General features: G+C 24.9%; 3 protein-coding genes across 4 annotated transcripts; 2 read left to right on the top strand and 1 right to left on the bottom strand.

Annotated features, from left to right (window-relative positions):
- The first annotated feature begins 388 nt into the window (after positions 1-388).
- On the top strand, positions 389-11,556 carry LOC114939132 (aminopeptidase N-like). Of its 2 annotated transcripts, XM_085480560.1 has the most exons (13): positions 389-591; positions 3,332-3,810; positions 4,054-4,512; positions 4,976-5,159; positions 5,768-5,921; positions 6,863-6,938; positions 8,023-8,366; positions 9,073-9,350; positions 10,027-10,217; positions 10,355-10,669; positions 10,763-10,829; positions 10,978-11,043; positions 11,197-11,556. In XM_085480560.1, exons 2-13 carry the CDS (start codon positions 3,362-3,364, stop codon positions 11,299-11,301), a joined length of 2,688 nt encoding a protein of 895 aa, XP_085336686.1. In that variant the 5' UTR covers positions 389-591; positions 3,332-3,361; the 3' UTR covers positions 11,302-11,556. The 2 variants fall into 2 exon arrangements, with proteins under 2 accessions (XP_085336686.1, XP_085336687.1); XM_085480561.1 differs by lacking the exons at positions 389-591; positions 11,197-11,556 and having other exon boundaries at positions 986-3,810; positions 10,355-10,449; positions 10,978-11,041.
- Positions 11,557-13,562: 2,006 nt separating this feature from the next.
- Positions 13,563-17,898, top strand: LOC114939143 (aminopeptidase N-like). Its single transcript, XM_085480564.1, has 6 exons — positions 13,563-13,621; positions 15,467-15,744; positions 16,411-16,601; positions 16,743-17,042; positions 17,166-17,232; positions 17,379-17,898. Exons 2-6 carry the CDS (start codon positions 15,538-15,540, stop codon positions 17,430-17,432), a joined length of 819 nt encoding a protein of 272 aa, XP_085336690.1. The 5' UTR covers positions 13,563-13,621; positions 15,467-15,537; the 3' UTR covers positions 17,433-17,898.
- A 765-nt stretch (positions 17,899-18,663) lies between these two features.
- LOC114939146 (uncharacterized) lies at positions 18,664-19,973 on the bottom strand. Its single transcript, XM_085480594.1, has 3 exons — positions 19,333-19,973; positions 18,984-19,135; positions 18,664-18,827 (listed from the first exon to the last, which is right to left on the bottom strand). The coding sequence occupies exons 1-3, from the start codon at positions 19,353-19,355 to the stop codon at positions 18,664-18,666; spliced, it is 339 nt and encodes a 112-aa protein (XP_085336720.1). The 5' UTR covers positions 19,356-19,973.
- Positions 19,974-20,839: the final 866 nt, after the last annotated feature.

Genomic DNA, 20,839 nt, shown 5'->3' with positions numbered 1-20,839 from the left:
ATTGTGCAATTTAATTCGGCGCTTATTACTAATGTTTTTAATAGCTTATATATATATATATATATATATATATATATATATATATATAAACATATATATATACAGGGTGTTCGGTAACAGGTGGGCCAAAATGTAAGAAGTGATTCTACATAATAAAATAAGACGAAAATCAAGAATGACAAAATTGCGTCTGAGACTTTGTTTATTAATTATAAATATTTTAAACTTCGCATTAAGGGCGCCTGACGCACGGCAATTTTCCGATAATTTGCGTGCGTAAGGTACATCGGTAGAGTCGCCGTCAAAATACACTGTGACGCATATATATATACATAAACGACCTTACATGTTTTGTTGACCAAACTCATCATATTTGTCATGATGACACGTACAGAGAATCAGTCAGTATTTCGTAGTCTGTCGGACCACATCGTGGTAGATATAATACTTTTAATAAAGCGTGTGTGAATATATTACATTCTTTCATCATTGCGTGCGGCTAGTATTAATTTGTTGGAGCTAATTGTTAAAAAAGTATATTTTTTATCAATATATATACTTTTACAATTAAATATTGTTTCGAAATAAACGGTAAGTCAGAATAAGTTAACAATATTAAAATATATGTATATTTGTCCACAAATACAAAATAATTTAATCATACTGTATTACGGATTTTTAAAGAATTACAAACGCGTATAAATATATAAAGAGAATAATTTTATTCTAAATCATCTTTATTTAATGCAGATTATTTTAAATAATATTGATAATATAATATTTTATATATACGAATTGTAATGTTGTAACATTCTGGAACTCACAAAAGATGATATCAAATAAATTATTTCTGAAACTTAAAAATACTGCAATTTACATAACGGATCATAAATATTATAATAAACACTTTTAATTATTTTTTTATTTCTAGATAATTAGAATTCTGCTTTCTAAAATTTGTCGTATTTTTTATTTTTTATAAAAAATATTTGTGTGTATTTTAATACTTAAAATACTCTTTATGCTGTGCTGACATTGAGTAAATTAATTTTAAAAACAAAAACAAATCAATTATTAATATTTTTGTTGTGTGTTGAAGATCATATATGTAATTAACTTTGCATGCCTTTTATAGAAAGAGATCCGTGGCAAATTTAATACTTTAATTGATAATTAAGTAATTCTGACACTAAATAGAATACTGTGTACAAAAGAAATAATCGTGGATGTTAATTTTCATTAAAAATAATTAATATGAGTAAGATAAACAGAATTATTAAGAATTATTGTGAGATAATTATTACAATTATAAAATTAAAACAATTATTATGATAAAATTATCGGAAACAATGTGTATATTACGAGATATTAGACCATATTTTTTACAACCATGTTTTTTGAAATAAGTAATATAAATTTGTAAATAATGCATATTTATTTGATAAATTGGGCAAAATTTGAATATGTTTAATTAAGACAACAGTTATACACAAATGCCTCCACACACACAGAAACACAAACATATATAAACGACTTCAGAAGTTTTGTTGCTCTAACACATCATATTTATCATGATAAAATGTTGAGAGAATCAGTCGGTTTATCATGGTCTTTCGAACCATATCGTAGTAAATATAATACTTGTAATAAAGTGTGTGTGAATATATTATATTCTTCCAACATTGTGTGCTGCTAAAGTATTAATTTGTAGCAATTAGTTGTTTAAAAATATAATTTTTATCAACGTACTTTTGCAAGTATACTGTTCCGAAAAATAGAGTAAGTCAGAATAAGTTAAAAAAATATATAAATGTATATATTTATCTAAAAAAAGATTAATCTTACAGCCTAACAGAATATTAAAGAATTATCAATTTCTAAAAATTATCAATCTACTAATTGTCAATCGAATGAAAAATTCATATTATATATTTCATGCAATTGTTAACTCCACATCTATTTTGATGTCTTCAATCAGGAATATCTACAAAAATCCTATTATATATACAGAATGTTCTGGAACTAGTAATCAATCTGTTAATAGTAGATTCCAGGGATCATTTGGAGTCGATATATTCTCTGTGAGAATGTCGAGGGAGGCAATCATATTTGCATGTTCTCAAATTTGCCATCATGTATCTTTTGCAATTAAGCCTTGAATTAAAGTTTTGTTAAAAGTAAACCTTACTTCAAATTTAATGACAAATGTGATTTTGTTAATATTTTATTTCCACAAGGCTTAGTTTGCGAGAAACCATTTATTTATAATAACTTATAACTATAAATTTATTATTACTTCGACAATTTTACTAAAAGAAAAATTGACTAATAAATGATATCAGATATCTGCTATTAATAGCTTCATTGCTAGTACTGGGATACCTTGTATATATGTATATAATTTTTATTATCAAGTTTATAATTCATACAATTTAAAATTGATTTTATGTTGGTTTTATTATCGGTGATTTTTGGAGTTTATAATATATAATTTAAGAAATGAAATAACACAAACCTCTAAATGAAAATAATAATAAATATGTGCTCTCTGTCACCGCTGCTTAGTCCTTCTTATTCTGATATTGTCTTCTTCTTATTTTGAATAAACATACAGGTTCTCATGTAGGTAAATCAATATCAATAACTCGCGCAAAGCGCGCTTGTATTATCTGGCACATTACAAAAATTCAGAAATGAAAGTTATACACATAATTAAAATTCAGCAAATCAAAATTATGTATATAATTATAAAGACATTCGAAAATTAAAATAGAAGTGCAAATGGAAAATAATAATGTACCATATGCTCTCTTTCTTTCTCTTTCTCTCCTCTCTCTCTCTCTCTCTCTCTCTCTCTCTTTTTCTTTCTCTGTTTCTCTCTTATTTTCTTTGTCACCGTTGCTCAGTCTTATCCTTACGGTCTTCTTCTTATTTCGAATAAACACACATATATAAATTGATTAGAAAAAGAAATTGTGCAAATAGAGAAATTTGCACATAAATTTTATCTTTACCATATAATATTTCATTAACTAGAATGGTTTTTAATTAATAATTTTAATACGTTTTGCATTTAAATTATTTTCTTGTTTTTATTTCTTTGTGCATCAAAGACAGAATTTGCTTATAGTGCTGAAAGCGTCAAAGCGAACACAGCCTAATGTTACATTAATAGCATCATACATATTTGCCATCGCGAAAGCTAACAATTTAACAGTTGTAAAATAATTAATAGAAATAATATCACTTGCGCGAGGCGCTCTTGAGTCGTCTAGTGATTTGAAAAAGACATCAAAACTACATATAATTTCTATATTTATTTTTTGTTTAGAAGATCTAAAATAAATATTGTCTTCCCGACATGATGATATTTTTAAAACTATTATTAATAAGTAGCGGATTAATGTTTATCTCTGAGGCGGCTTCTATTCATAATGAATCATCTTTATGCTACCAACCATCAAAATACATAAAACCGATCCATTACGATATCAAGCTTATATCATGTATTGAAGGACATATTTTCTATGGAGAATACAATATCAGCATAAGCATTCTTAACAAAACGCAACAAATATTTTTACAATCAGAAAAATTAAGTATTAAAGATATAGTTTTATTTACAAATGTAAAAAAATATCATGAGTATGATAAAGATACAGTTTATAAACTGACATATAATATTGTAGAAGACACAATTAATATTTCGTTAATAGCTGAGTTATCACCAGGAAATTACATTTTAAATATAAAATATCATGGTATTGCTGATGAAGTTTTTAGAATTTACGACGTGAAAGGAAAAATTGCGTAAGTAAATAATATGTTTATTAAAAAAGTACAATGTGTGCAATTACATAAAACGTTATAATTAATATATTTTATTTATGTATTAAATGTTTCAAAAATTATTATATATCATGAGATTTAAATATAATAACGATCAATCTTTATCTTTAATACATATTACATATTACATTTATACGTTTTTCAATTTCCAATATTTTTATACTTAAAAATGTTTCATTAATCTATGTTTTTTGAAATGTATAGCTGGGTAGCTGATATTCATTTCCATATAATATGCACGCGTCAAAGGTTTTCATGCTGGGATGAACAGAATTTATTGTTAGTAGCAACCTTTAACATATCTGTAGGATGTAATCAATGTACGGCTTTATCAAATATGCCATTGCAAAATGAGGAAGAAAATGAGTACAAAATGTTATGGACACACTTCGCTACCACATCTGCAATATCGCCTTATCTTGTAAGAATGATTGTGTCTAATTTCCTATCACGTATTGATTATGACAATCAAAACATTCAAATGTGGTGCAGTAACGAATATAAGTTTCACATGAAATTTGCAAAAAATTTTGCTGAAAATATCACGTTGTTGCTTAAAAATAAATGGAATTTACGTTCGAAGCAAATTGTGAACGTGACTCATATTGCAATTCCAAATTTCCATGACGATGGCATAATAGATATCGGACTTGTTTTTTATAAGTGAGTACAAGTGCTTAAAATTATATTAAAAATAAAATTATATTAATATGCAAAATCATAAAATTTAAAAGCACGTATAACTTTTGCTTCTGTTAACGTTCTAAATAAGTTAAAGTATATCGGTTTAATACGTACATAAAGGGTAAACTATGTATGCTAAATCGTACCCCCTAAGGTAGATGTTAAAACTGCAATAAAGCTATAAAAGAAATGACATTTTTTTACTTATTTCAAACTAATGTTTTCTGTCAACGATATACACATTAGCAGAAATTTATCGTTGTTGCATATTGTAAATTAAAAAATAAAAAATGTTATTTTGTACGATTTATACTGATTTGCTCAATTGTACTCATAAGTTTGTAAATCGTACATATAACAATTAAATTAAAATTTTGCAACAAAAATGAAATTTTATTTTTTATAAAAGTTATGAGTGTTTACATTTAAATATAATTTTCAGGGAAACAGATATCATCTACGATAAAAATTTATATCCTATTAGTCACAAAATCGAAGTAGCTCAATTAATAGGACGTAAAGTAATAGAGGAATGGTTTAATATCCCGTTGAATAGTCTGTTAATGTCGAATTTTCTGATTAAAAGAGGTTTTAATGCATTATTTGCAATGTATGCTGTTAATATGGTACGTCATATCAAATATTTTAAACGCTATCTCGCTCCCACCTTCTCGCAAATAATGTAATACTGAAGCATTCATATTGCAAGATTTTATTAAATCAAACATTTTTCAAAATCTACATGCATATTCTTTGTGAATTGTCTTGAAAACATATTTAGCATTATTTAAAATAATAAATTTTTTTTAGAAAATACTTTTTTCACATGTTAACATGCATATATAATTATAATTTAATTTATTAAAAATTTTTATCTTTTAACACCATTTTATTAAATATTTTAAAATATTTGTAATATAAAATATAATAAATTAATCACAAACAAGTACACATAATATACATTTAAATAAATTTGCAGACTTTTTTTTTAAAATAAAGAGATGTCTGCAATATAATATCATGAGACAATAGTTTAAAAAGTATATAATATATATTATTTAATTATATTAACATAAAATTCTAGATTTATTTATTATATTTGTTTTAATGTGTGTTTTTCAAAATGTGAAAGTGTTTTGTTTCAACAATAAAGTAACGGAAATAATATTTAGTATTTGTATTTAATGCAAGTATATTTAGTACGGTTATATCGATATATTAATTTTTTTTATAGAGTTATCCAGATTCTCGAATAGGAAATTTATTTGTTGTTCAAAATCAACATTACTCTTTTAATTTGGATGATTATTTGTGGAATTGGTATTATTATATGGGGAATTCTACTTTAAAAGTTCACGGATTATTGGAAATTCCCAATTCTATCAGAGGTATACCTAATATAATAATAAAATAGCCAGCTTAAATTTTTAACTGTTAGTATTTTAAAAAATGTGTAAAATTACAATATAATGTAGGCGGATAAACGATTGTGGACAAAATAGATATATATATAAGAAGACCGGATTAATTAGTCAGGAAAGAATCCGGATCAAATAAGGAATTGAAATTAGAGTATAATATATTTATTGCGAACTCAAGGTGCCTCTTGTCGTCCAAATGCTAAATGTTCCCTGGTCTCTTCGCCGTCGCTCCGACCTCGGCGGTCCTCGATCGTAAGAGAGAGTGTGTCCAAAAAGAGAGCGTTCTGTGTGTACCTACCAAAAATCGCTGATACTTATATCGCTCCTAATTTCCCTAATAATCCCTTCCTATCGTACTTGAGCCAATCGCTAAGCGACAACTAACCCGTGCTCTGGTTTGTTTTCGAACGGTCGCATCTGTTATTTTCTACACGGATCAAATCTCTTATTATTCGCACACGGCAACATAAATATAAATAAATAATCGAACACGAGGACGAGACGACAAGGCGACAATAATATGATGGCGTGATACACACTCTCGAAAATAATCGCACGCCTACAATAAATAATTTTTTTTTTATCTGGATTTTAATTAAGTATTATATTTATAAAAGTATACACATACGAGCGCATACGCCGACGCACATATACATATAAATAAAGGAAATTAATTAAATGATTTTTTAAAGCTTAGCTGTCTTCGTAGGTATTAACGAAAAATGTACTTATAAAATAGAATAGAATAATAAAAGATGCGGCTATAAAAAATATTCTATTCTTACGCGATTACAACCCTGTGTACATACATAATATTTATTTTAAAAAATCACTATGTTTACATGTAACCTTTACAGTAAATATGTATTTATAATATATCTAATTCATAATTTTGATGTAAATCATAGCAACTTTTATGCTGCGCATGATGGAACACTTATTCACAGGAGGAACATTGCAGAAATTAATGAGCTCATATCACGAGTGAGTAATAGAATATAGAATTCTTTTTGTAAAAAAAGGCATGTTAAGTCGATTCTTGCATGTATTTTTGTTTCTTTTCTGCGTTGGTTGTCTCGATTTGCATTGTGTGTTATATTCATATCAAACAGCTGTTATTGCGAAAGTTAATAGTTTGATAGTTGTTTAAAATAATATATATCAAATCAAAGCACACCAAATTATTGTTTCGCGCGCGAAGCGCGCGCTTGTGTTGTCTAGTATGTCATAAAATTAATATTGTACTACGTAAATAATTTAGAATAATTTAGAATAATCAAAGTTTTATATTATGTCCCTTATCTTCTTTTGTTTTTTCTGACAATATTTTATAATGTTTTTCTCTCAGTGTTACAATTCCGCTTTTCTTCTGCATCTTCTTCTAGAATTATTTTTAATATTTCATTACTTTTCCTATAAAAACTGATTCTCCAGAAAGAAATTGTTGTTTTATCGTTATCACTTTTTTATTTACATATTCATTGATTCATTTTTGTTTTATTATTTGTTATTTTTTAAATAATTTTTTAAATTATTTTTTTCTTTTTATTTCTTCTTTTATTTCTTTATATCGTCTATAATTCTTATAATATCTATTTCTTTTAAATTGCATTTTGTGCTACATAAGTTTTCTGATCTTATTTAACAAGTTTTCAAAGATGAAACACTTATATCTATTTTCCATTACTTTCACTAATTTTATTATCTTCTCTCAAAAATCGATCTTTTTTCTATTATTTTACATTTTTGTTTTGTCTTCAACTTTTTATTTGTTTTATTTCTTTGTTTAACCGTTTTATATTCCCTCAAAACTTTGTTGAAATATAATCTGTATTAATGCTAATAATGCGTAAAAAATTAAATAAAATTATTAAATATTATTTAAAATGATATTGTGTATTTTTTATTATCAGAATATAGATATAAGATATATAAATATATACATAGAAATGTGCAATATATGTAAGCTTTGCTTACTTAGTATTTATTAAATTGTTTTATAATATTAACGTTATACAGACAACATTTTAACATATTTTTATATATTTTAAATATTTTGTGAATTTAGGCTATCACATCGTTTAAGCTCTGTGGGTCTTGAGTTAAATGTTACTGAATCATTAAATCAATATATGCATTATGAAATACCGAGAATAAAAGATTGGGCTTTGCAAAAGCGTTGCCCTCTCATTAGAGTAGAACGAGGTTATAATGATTCTAGGGGCCAAACACTATTAAGGATACAATATACTCGTACTGACAAAATAAAACTTCGTGACATTCCACTAACTTTTACTACGGAAACATCTCCCAATTTTGACAATTTCATTACTCAATTTTTATCCGTGTCACAAAATTTCAAATTACCATTTAAAGAGAATGGTTGGGTGATATTCAATATACAACAAGTTGGTAAGTATCGACGAATGAACTTATTATGATTTATTACTCGTCTTTATTTTACACACACATAATTGATATAATTTTATATTCTTGTCTATTTTATTCATTGTCTTATAAAAATCTGAGATATTTATTATATAATCAAAATATTTTTAAAATGTTTTATGTTATCTGCATTATATATATATATATATATAATATATATATATATATATATATGTATATATATAATATATCTAAAATTTAGGTAAGCGTTTTTTAAATAATTTAATTTAATATTAATGTTATATTTACAAATACTTTATTCTAATAATAGTAAAAATTATTAAAAGGATAATTATATTTATAAAATTAATAATCATAAGTCAAGGTAACATACAATTTTCGTAACGCTACATGTTACATAAATTATATTGGTTAACATAAAATCATTATTATTTATATATAACTAGAATCAATTTAATTTTATGATATATAACAATATCTTACAGTTTTATTTTCTCTACTATTAGAAGTATTAAAATGACATTTTTATAATTATTTTTTTATATGTACTTGCATTTTATTTATATGTATAAAATTTTTTATATGTTTTTGATTTATAATTTATATAAACAAAAAGATGAAACAAAAATTGATGTTCGAAAATAAGTATATTAATGATAAAAATATTCAAAACAATAAAAATTAATAAAATTTATTTATTATTCGACAGGATATTATCGCGTTAACTATGATGGTGAGAATTGGCGAAGAATTTCAAAATATTTAAACTCTGATAATTACATGAAAATTCATGTTCTTAATCGTGCCCAAATTATCGATGATGCATTTCATTTAATGATAGGAGGCCAACTTAAATGCCATATATTTTGGAATCTCATAGAGTATTTACATCGAGAAGAAGATTATGTGGCATGGTATCCTATGTTTAAAGCTATGGAATACATGTATGGTACCTTTCTATGGAAAGAAATGGTTGGAAATGTTACGGTAAATATTAATAAATTTCAATAAAAATATTATATTTTAAATATTTGCATCTACACCCATTGATCACAAATTAGAAAAATACGTCCATCAACGATAAAAATTTACATACTGTTGCGTCGCAAACAAATATACAAACAAATTCAGTTTGAATAATCACTCACCCGAAGAACTGTTCGAAAAGTCTGATTTTCATTACTCCAAATATTATTGATATATAACATTGTTATTAGATATATAGCAAGGTGCTTAAAATCTTTCTCAATGAATGCAATTATAATGGCTTTATATCAATATTACATGTTGTAATTTAAAAAAATTAAACATATATGTAATTGGAAAACATTAATTATATATTTCAAAAATCCATATTCTATACCTTATTTAAAAATAAAATATGATTAATAAATAGTTATGAAATTTTAATATCTATTAAATATTAAAAAACATTTCGCACAAGTTAAACCATATTTTTGCGTACGTGTATAATACATACGTATATTTGCACGTGCATATGTACGTGAATAGATAAACGTTAGCGTCTATAAGTGAATTTGTATGTATGTTTATTTCATAGAGAAAATTTTATTAATCTATTAAAAAATAATAAAAAAATATTTGTTATATTTTAAATACATTTATAATATGAACAAATACATATGTATTTAACAATTTTTAGTTTAGAATAAGGCACACATTATACAAGGTACTTGAAAGAATCAAATATGAAGAAATTGATGATACAGACGAACTTAGAATATGTTTACGACAAGAAGCTGCAAGATGGGCATGTTTTCTCGATAGTCCGACATGTAAGAAAAAAGCCAACGATAAATTAGAACAACATGTCCAAGATCCTAAAAAACACAAGTAAATAATGTTATATACTTTTAGACTTTCTTAATTAATTTCTTTTGAAGATATCGCCTACGATATTTAAATGATTTGATCAAAAGATCCATATGCTAATTTTTAATAAGAAAATTTAATTTTTTTATACGTTTTAGACTTTTGCCATGGTGGAAAAAATGGACATATTGTAACGGTTTGATGATAACTAACAACATAGAGACTTGGGGATTAGTGTATAGTATAGGATATGGTATAGATTATGATCGTGATACATTTGACCCTAAATTTATAGAATACTTGGCCTGCTCTGAAGATGCAGATATAATTAAACACTATTCAAAAATTAACGCTCTTAAAAAACGAGAAATTCAATATCTTCTTTTTAGTTTCTTACATATTATTACAAAGCATGCGAAGAATCGCATTTTACTGCGGTACATATTAAATAATTTTTTGGACTTAAAACCAAAGTAATTTGACATATTTTTATAAATATTTTCTACAAAAATTTATTATGTGTTTTATATATATATATATATATATTTGTTTTTTTTTGTTTTTAGACATGTTGATATACCTGCAGCATTTATTATTATCATTAATAACGTATATTCCGTAAATCAAACTCAGGTAAAAATTTTACATGTTTATATATGTATGTATATACAAAATGTGATAAGAATACAATATTAATAATTGTTATTTCATAATGTTAAATAATTTTGATAATGTTAAATTACCGTTGTTTATTAATAATGTCAAAAATAATACATTTTAGGAAATAAACAGATACGTTCAATGGTTGAAATACTATAGAGACATATTTGGTAAAAAGGAAGAAAGGGTAAATTTGAAAAATATTATTATAAAGAACGAAAGAAAATGGAATATTGTTCCATTTTATTAATTTTTGAAAATTAATTTTATATTTGTTTTGTTAATTATATGAAAAGTATATATTGATTTTATTGTGCAAATCTCTGTTTATATATATTAGGATATTATAACGCAGACTTCTGGCAAAATTGAAAGCAAGATATCAATTCGCAACAGTCAAATCAAAAGACAAAGACAGTATTTTGATAGTATTTTCTATTGGTGAATGTAAAAAAAGTGCAGCTTTGCATTGTGTGCGTGGATATACTTCATATTAATAATTTTTATATAATGTACTATATATATTTTATTGCTTTATTACTAGTACATATAGTTTTATTATTTCTACTAGTTACATAATAATTACTATAAACTGTATTGTTAGATATAAAACAAAAATAAAATTGTATAAATATAAAAAAAATATATATAAATTTGTTTGTTAAATAATAAATGCACTATCTATTAATTTTGAATTACATATTGACTTGTTTTTAATTTTTTCTTTAAATTAATAAAAAAAAATGTTTACGCACATACACATACACATGTATTGTATATACTTGTGTACCCCAAAAAACTACAAGAATATGAAAAAATTACTGGTATAACAATAATATATTATAGAAAAAGTATTATTATATCAGTAATTTTTTCGTACTTTTCTGGTTTTTTTTTGTACGGGTATAAATAACGAATTTTTATTTACACATTATAAAAATTTACAGCCAACATATTTATACTTATACGTATTATTAAATTTGTCATTATCATATGTATATATATATATATATATATGCGTGTATATGTGTGTGTGTTTGCATATATATAATAATAATATATATTATATATTATGTATATTATATATATATATATATATATATAGATCATATTATATATTAATTATGTAATTAATCTAATACAATTTATATAAATAAATAAATATATATGTATAAATAAATCATGTTTGTATAACTATGAGAATTAGTAAAATGTTAAAATTATATGTAAACTAATTATAATTATATGTGCTTACATGTTCAATAATTAAATATCTTTTTTATTTTATATTTTACTATATAAAATTTGTGATTGATTAGCATTTTTTAGTTTACAATAAATCACATATCACAATTTTTCTCTCTCTCTCTCTCTCTCCCTCTCTCTTTCTCTCTATCTTTCTCTCCCCCCGCCGTCCCTCTTCTTCTTGGGTAAATCCACATTTTAATTTTAATAAATTTAAGTAAATAAAATATTAATCTTTATATTAATGTTTATTAAATTATATTACATAACTTTCAAATTGTTCATTATTATATCTAATTAATTTTAACAATCACATTTTAAAGAGATGTAAGCATATAGATCCAAGGAGAACAGAAAAGTCAAAATAATGTCAATTTGATGTCATATTGACTAAATATTGACCAAAAAATGACATAAATTTAGTCAATATGACATCAAATTGACATCATTTTGACCTTCTGTTCTTCTTGGAATCACACGAAAGAAAAAATTGATACGCTTGTATTATACTCTTTTCTTTTCTCTTTCTTTTTCGGTTTGCAAAATAGTGGACCATCTCATCTAATACTTTCACAGAAATGTTCTCTTTCCCTGTTTTGTTTGCACGATGATTGATGAGAGATGACTCGTTTCTCGTTTTTAAATTTCAGTCTGCATTTTTACAAACGATAGAGGATATACGATATTTTATATTTTTATTACGCAAATATGTATATGTATAGTTGATATAAATATACAAGAATATTTTTCGATAGAACTAAGATTTTCGCGTATTAAAACATCAAAACGTAATTTGTTCATTGAATTGACAGGTTAATAAAATAATTTATATAAAAAAGCGATTTGGATGTACGTATATTTAATTACGTTTGACTGACAAATCAATATAAAGAACGATGAAACTCACAGACAAAATTCTCGCGTATTAAACATCGACAGTGCGTGAGAAGTATAACAGCTAAAATCTGGACATCGCGAACGAAAAAAAATGCAAGTGCAAATGTTTCGAAACTTCTTGTACGAAGACAATTCCTGATGCAGAGGTTGTTTCTCTACAGAAAAAATGGTGCTGACGAAAAATCCGGAAGAATTCGCATAGACAAGAAAAAATAATAATAAAAATGTGATTCAAATTACTTAAATATAGAATATTATTATTTTTTATATTTTATAAATTATACATATATTTTAGCTTTAAGATTAATTGTAATATTCTTTATGGTAAATATGACTGATATATATATATGTATATATATACATAAACGACCTTACAAGTTTTGTTGACCAAACACATCATATTGGCCATCATGACACGTACAGACAATCAGTCAGTCTTTCGTAGTCTGTCGAACGACATTGTGGTAGATATAATTCTTTTAACAAAGCGTGTGTGAATAAGTTATATTCTTACAACATTGCGTGTTGCTAGTATTAATTTGTTGCAGTTAATTGTTAAAAAAATATAATTTTTATCAATATACAATATACTTTGGCAGTTAAATACTGTTTTGATATAAACGGTGAGTCAAAATAAGTTGAAAATATTAAAATATATGTATATTTGTTCACAAATACAAAATAATTTAATCATACTGTATGACGGATTTTTAAAGAATCACAAACGCGTATAAATATATAAAGAGAATAATTTTATTCTAAATCATCTTTATTTAATGCAGATTATTTTAAATAATATTGATAATATAATATTTTATATATACGAATTGTAATGTGTTGTAATAATCTGGAACTCACAAAAGTTTGATATCGAATAAATTATTTCTAAAACTTAAAAATACTGCAATTTACATAACAAATAATAAATATTATAATAAACACTTTTAATTATTCTTTTAGTTCTAGATAATTAGAATTCTGCTTTCTAAAATTTGTCGTATTTTTTATTTTTTATAAAAAATATCTATGTGTATTTTAATACTTAAAATAATCTCGAAGCTGTGCTGACATTTAGTAGAATAACTTTAACAAGAAAGAAGAATCAAATATTAATATTTTTGTTGTGTGTTGAAGATCATATATGTAATTAACTTTGCATTTCTTTTATAGAAAGAAATCCGTGACTAATTTAATACTTTAATTGATAATTAAGTAAGTCTGACACTAAATAGAATACTGTACAAAGAAAAAAATCGTGGATGTTAATTTTCATTAAAAATAGTTAATATGAATAAGATAAACAAAATTATTATAAATTATTGTGAGATAATTATTACAATTATATAATTCAGACAATTTATTAAGATAAAATTATCGGAAGCGATGAGCAGTATATTACGAGATATTAGACCATATTTTTTGCGACCATGTTTTTTGAAATAAGTAATATAAATTTGTAAATAATGCATATTTATTTGATAAATTGGGCAAAATTTGAATATGTTTAATTAAGACAACAGTTATACACAAATGCCTCCACACACACACACACAAACATAAACATATATAAACGATCTCAAAAGTTTTGTTGCCCTAACACATCATATTTATCATGATAAAAAAACTGAAGTAGTTTACAAAATTAATTGTAAGGATTGCAACGTGTCATACATCGGACAAACAAAGAGACATCTTTGTACACGTGTAAAGGAACATTTCAGCAACATCAAAATGCATTCGAGTAATTTATCAGTTATCAGCAAACATAAAATTGTATTCAATCACGATTTTGACTGGACTTCGCCTGTTATTTTGCACAGTGAAAAACACGTAAGAAAACGAGAAATCGCTGAAATGTTTTTTATTAAGAAAAATAATAACGCTATTAATTTACAAAAGGATATCGACAATCTAAGTAATATCTACGACAAAATAATAAAGGTCGTTTAGTCTCCAATAATTCGTCTAGCAGTCTTGACGTGTTGTCAAACCGACACTAAGTTCGTTCTTGACATCTTAAAATTATAATTTTATTTTTATTTTTACAAGTAAGTTTCGCTTCTTTTTATCATTTTGTAATATTGTTAGTAAAGTAATTTTGTTTTTTATTGTATTAATCTCTGTCTATGTATATCTAGATCACTTGATAAAGACTCAAAAAAAAAGTCGAAACGTTGTGATTGAATAAATAATATTTGCCAGTACGGTCGAGAGAAGATTCTTACATTTTTTAAATTCTGTCTGGCGATTCTCAAATATCTACGTTCTTATTTTTTTATATGTATTTGCATTTTATTTATATGTATAAAATTTTCGATATGTTTTTAATTTATAATTTATATAAACAAAATATAAAACGAAAATTGAGTTGATTTAAAAATAATTAAAAAATAGGTTTAAAAATATTAAATATTAATTATAAAATTATTAAAAACAAAAGTTAATAAAATTTATTTTCTATTTGACAGGATATTATCGCGTTGACTATGATGATGACAATTGGCGAAGAATTTCAAATTATCTAAACTCTGATAATTACATGAAAATTCATGTTCTTAATCGTGCCCAAATTATCGATGATGCATTTCATTTAATGATAGCAGGCCAACTTAACTGCCATATATTCTGGGATCTCATAAAATATTTGCATCGAGAAGAAGATTATGTGGCATGGTATCCTATGTTTAAAGCTATTGAATACATGTATGGTACTTTTCCATGGAAAAAAATGGTTGGAAATGTTACGGTAAATATTAATAAATTTCAATGAAAATATTACATTTTAAATATCTGCATTTCCTCATTGATCACAAATTAGAAAAATATGTTCATTAATGATAAAAATTTACATACTTTTGCGTCGCAAACAAATGTATAAACAAATTCAGTTTGAATAATCACTCACCCGAAGAACTGTCCGAAAAGTCTGATTTTCATTACTCTAAATATTGGCATATAACATTGTTATTGGATATATAGCAAAATGCTTAAAATCTTTGTCAATGAATGCAATTATATTGGGTTTATATCAATATTACACGTTGTAATTAAAAACAATTAAACATATATGTAATTGGAAAACATTAATTATATATTTCAAATAATATATTATTTATCCTTATTTAAAAATAAAATATGATTATAAAATAATTATGAAACTTTAATATCTATTAAATATAAAACATTTCGCACAAGTTAAACCGTATGTTTGCGTACGTGTATAATACATACGTATATTTGCAAGTGCATATGTACGTGAATAGATAAACGTTAGCGTCTATAAGTGAATTTGTATGTATGTTTATTTCATCGAGAAAATTTTAATAATCTATTGGAAAATAATAAAAAAATATGATATATTTTAAATACATTTATAATATAAACAAATAAATATGTATTTAACAATTTTTAGTTTAGAATAAAGCACGCATTATACATGGTACTTAAAAAAATCAAATATGAAGAAATTGATGATACAGACGAACTTAGAATATGTTTACGACAAGAAGCTGCAAGATGGGCATGTTTTCTCGGTGACTATTTTTGTATGAGAGAAGCGAAAAATAAATTAGTACATCATCTCCAAGATCATACAAAACACAAGTAAATTTTATTATATATATTTAGCCTTCCCTACATAATCAAATTCTCTTGTATGTATCGCCTACAATGTTTAAACGATTTGATCGAGAGATCCATATGATAATCTTTAATAAGAAAATTTAATTTTTTATTATGCTATAGACTTTTGCCATGGTGGCAAGAATGGACATATTGTAACGGTTTGATGATAACTAACAACAAAACGATTTGGCGATTAGTGTATGATATAGGATATAAAAAATTTAATCCTAAATTTATACAATATTTATCTTGCCCTGATAATGCTTATATGACTAGAGACTATTTACGATTTAAATCTATTACAGAACGAGAAAATCAATATGTTCTTACATACAGTCTCTTACATATTATTACGAGGCATGCTAACGATCAAACTACACTGTTTTTCATATTAAATGATCTTTTGGACGTAAAACCAAAGTAATTTGACATATTTTTATAAATATTTTCTACAAAAATTTATTATGTGATTTTTATATATATGTATATATGCATGTATATGTATATGCATATATATATGTATATTTGTTTTTTCGTTTTTAGACATGTTCATATCACTGCAGCAATAATTATTATTATTAATAACGTATATTCCGTATATCGAACTCAGGTAAAAAATTCACATGTTTATATATGTATGTATATACAAAATGTGTTAAGAATACAATATTAATAATTATTATTTAATGTTAAATAATTTTGATAATGTTACAACAACATTGTTTATTAGTAATATTAAATAATAATACATTTTAGGAAATAAACAGTTACGTTCAACGGTTGAAGGACAATGTACTACAAAAATATTGATATGGAAACAAAGATAAATTTAAAAAATATTATTTTGGCAAGCGAAAGAAAACGAAATATTGTTCTATTTTATTAATTTCTGAATATGAATTTTATATTCGTTATGTTTCTTATATAAAGAGTATATATTGATTACATTATGCAAATCTTTGTTTATATATATTAGGATATCATAACGCAGAATTTCAACAAATTGAAAGCAAGATATCAATTCGCAACAATCAAATCAAAAGACAAAGACAGTATTTTGATAGTATTTTCTATTATTAATAGAAAATACTAAAACGTAAAATAGTTGCAGCTTTGCATTGTGTACGAGGATATACTTCATATTAATAATTTTCTTTATTAATTAATACAATATAATATATAAATAAATAATTATATATGTATATATATATATAAAAAACATGTTTGTATAACTATAAGAATTAGTAAGATGTTAAAATTATATGTAAACTAATTATAATTAAATGTGCTTATATGTTCAATATTTAAATATCTTTTACATTTAATATGTTACTATATCAAATTTGTGATTGATTAGCTTTTTTAGTTTACAATAAATCACATAACACAATCTCCCTCTCTCTCTTTCTCCCTCTCTAGCCCTAACCATTTTACTCCTCTTTTCTGTAAATCCTCATTTTAATTTCAATAAAGTTATTTAAATAAAATATTAATCTTAATATTAATATTTATTAAATTATGTTACATAACTTTCAAATTGTGCAATCTAATTCGGTGCTTATTATTAATGTTTTTAATAGACATAAAAATACTGCAAAATCGGAATATTAACTTAGTTATATTTAATTAATTTTAGCAATTACATTTGAAAGAAATATAAGCATAGATAGAAGATAAAAAATTTTTATCATTAAATTGACGTTTTCAATAAATTCGCGTCTAAAATGTGTTTCTTCCAATCAACGCGATAAGTTTTAATATTAACAAATTAAATTATTATTTTATTTGTCTCTATTATATATCGTTCCTTAATATTCTTTAATAATAAATGTCGATTCTATTTTAGCAAAATAAAATTTGTACAACAGTGTTGCAACATTTTCGAAAAAGATATAGAAATCCGTTATACTGAAATCGGAAAAGAATTAATATATCTGAAAAGCTTATATATGCACATTAAATTAAATTATATATACATATGGAGATGTATGTATGTTAATATTCTCTCTATGATAGCTTTGTGAATATTAATTTTATACTGTCATATCGTTATAAAAGAGAATTCATATCGATATAATATTATTTTTGGATAGAAACTAATATGTGTATCACCAGAGTTGAAATATTTATAATACTTTCCATTAAAATCTAAAGCGTGCACAATCTTGTCCTTTTTCACAATTAGTGGTTTGTTGCCACAATCACCTGTTTATAACACCATAATATAAGTAACAATATAAATAAAATCATGAATAAAAAATCATGAATAAAATCATGAATATAATCATGAATATAATCATGAATGAAAAAAGAAACAATATAATAATAAAAAGAAAGAAAAAAAGGAGATAAATATCATACCGTATACCATAACCATACGAATTTTCATGATAAATTCGTGCTTTAATAGGCTCAAAATTGGCAAGTTTCTGAATTCCGGAGAATACAGTTTCTTCGCGAGATCGTATGGCGCCTCGCATGGCACATTTCTTTTCTCTTCCTTCAGGATCTCTCTACGAATAGTTGATAACTTTTAGTTTATTTATTGTTCACTTTAACTTTAATTAATTATGTATTTTATGTCGCGTATGTTTATATCCTGTTTTCTACTTGCGGTATTATATTTTGCCGGCCGACATCTGCGATTATTTCGACATTGCCGTGCAGGAAACTTATATGCGCAAAAACGCATAAAAAAAAAAAGATTTACCCTTTTTTGTTTACGCTTGTCATTGAATTTCTTTCTTGCACGTCTTCGTCTTCTCAGATACAAAGTGATTTTTCCGACGTCGACACGTTGATAACGCGATTTTTTTCCGGCGCAGTTTCTGTGTTTTAAACCTCAGTTACCACTCATTTTTGGCTATCCTATTTCACCACTTATGGGTTAGAGTCACTTAGAGTTTTCTTTTGTCTTTATTTCTGGATCTAATAAAGCTATTTTAAAGTATTTTTTTACAATCGATACGCCAGACAGTAAAAAAAAAAGAATATATCGGTATAAATATTACCAGATTTCTACGACTTAAGATATTTAAGAAAAAATGAAAAGTAATCCTCTAAAATTTTGAAAAAATTATTTTTGATATGGGTTAACGTAACCCAGAGAGGTAACTGAGGATTAATATTATTGCCAGTACTGAAAATATATAGCCGTTGACGAAAGTTAGTACTGAAAATCAACACAGCCATTGACGAAAGAATTTGATGACGTTGATGAAAAGTAAAACTGTATTATTATTTTTTTATGTTTGCTGTTGATGGTGATGCACATTTGCACATTAATTAAATATTCACAATATAAACTGATTGAAGACAATATGTATCACTCGTTCTTCGTAGTGCTCTCGACTGTGGTTCGATCACAAAGAAACGTAGTGCAATAATTGCATCGTTCGTTCCTTATCTGCGACAGCGGATATGATACAATAAATATATAATATACAGGGTGTTACCTTATTGGCGTCTACTATTTATATAACAATGTTCATCGTGAACTGAGTCGAAAAGTCCTATACCATTTTTTTCTGTAAGGCATAATAGAGTAGTAATTTTTCAGTAACGTAATAACGTTAATGCTCATCGAAACCTATAAAATTTCATTGTTTAATTTTGGAAAATAAAATTTTATAGTTTTCGACGTGCTCTATAGTTCTATAGCATAGTTCCAATTGTAGGCTGCCACTAAATATATATTTAACTATAGAAACTCGAATTTTCCAATATATGATAGAGTGGCCGTATTTCGAGCATTTTATTTATTGTAAAATAATTTTTGTACAGTTTTGGGCACGTACATTAATTATCCAAAGTGGTGCTGTCTATTTAAATATTTAAAACATTTTAGACAATTATGTAACCCTAAAAATTTATAGACAAATTAAATTATCGCTTTAAATGACTCTAACTAATTAAAAAATTAAAAAACGAGCTTTAAAAATATTAAAATTTTTTATTATCGAACTGAGGACCATTTAAAGGACGTATTCCCACATTTTGAAGCTTGCGCTTTTATTCTTATAATTAGTTTTCGTACAGAATTGTACGAGAATTATTATGCAATAAATAAAATGTTCGAAATACGGCCAGCTCATAATATGCGATATTCAAAAATTCAAGTTTTTATGTTTAAAAATATATATATTTAGTGGCAACCTACAGTCGGAACTGTGCTACAGAATTATAGAATTCATCGAAACCTGTAGAACTTTATTGTT

The sequence above is a fragment of the Nylanderia fulva genome, unplaced genomic scaffold, assembly GCF_048542155.1.
Source record: "Nylanderia fulva isolate GAGA-0341 unplaced genomic scaffold, ASM4854215v1 Scaffold15, whole genome shotgun sequence".
Classification (NCBI taxonomy): Eukaryota; Metazoa; Arthropoda; class Insecta; order Hymenoptera; family Formicidae; genus Nylanderia; species Nylanderia fulva.
This window is presented reverse-complemented; position numbering and strand designations above follow the sequence as displayed.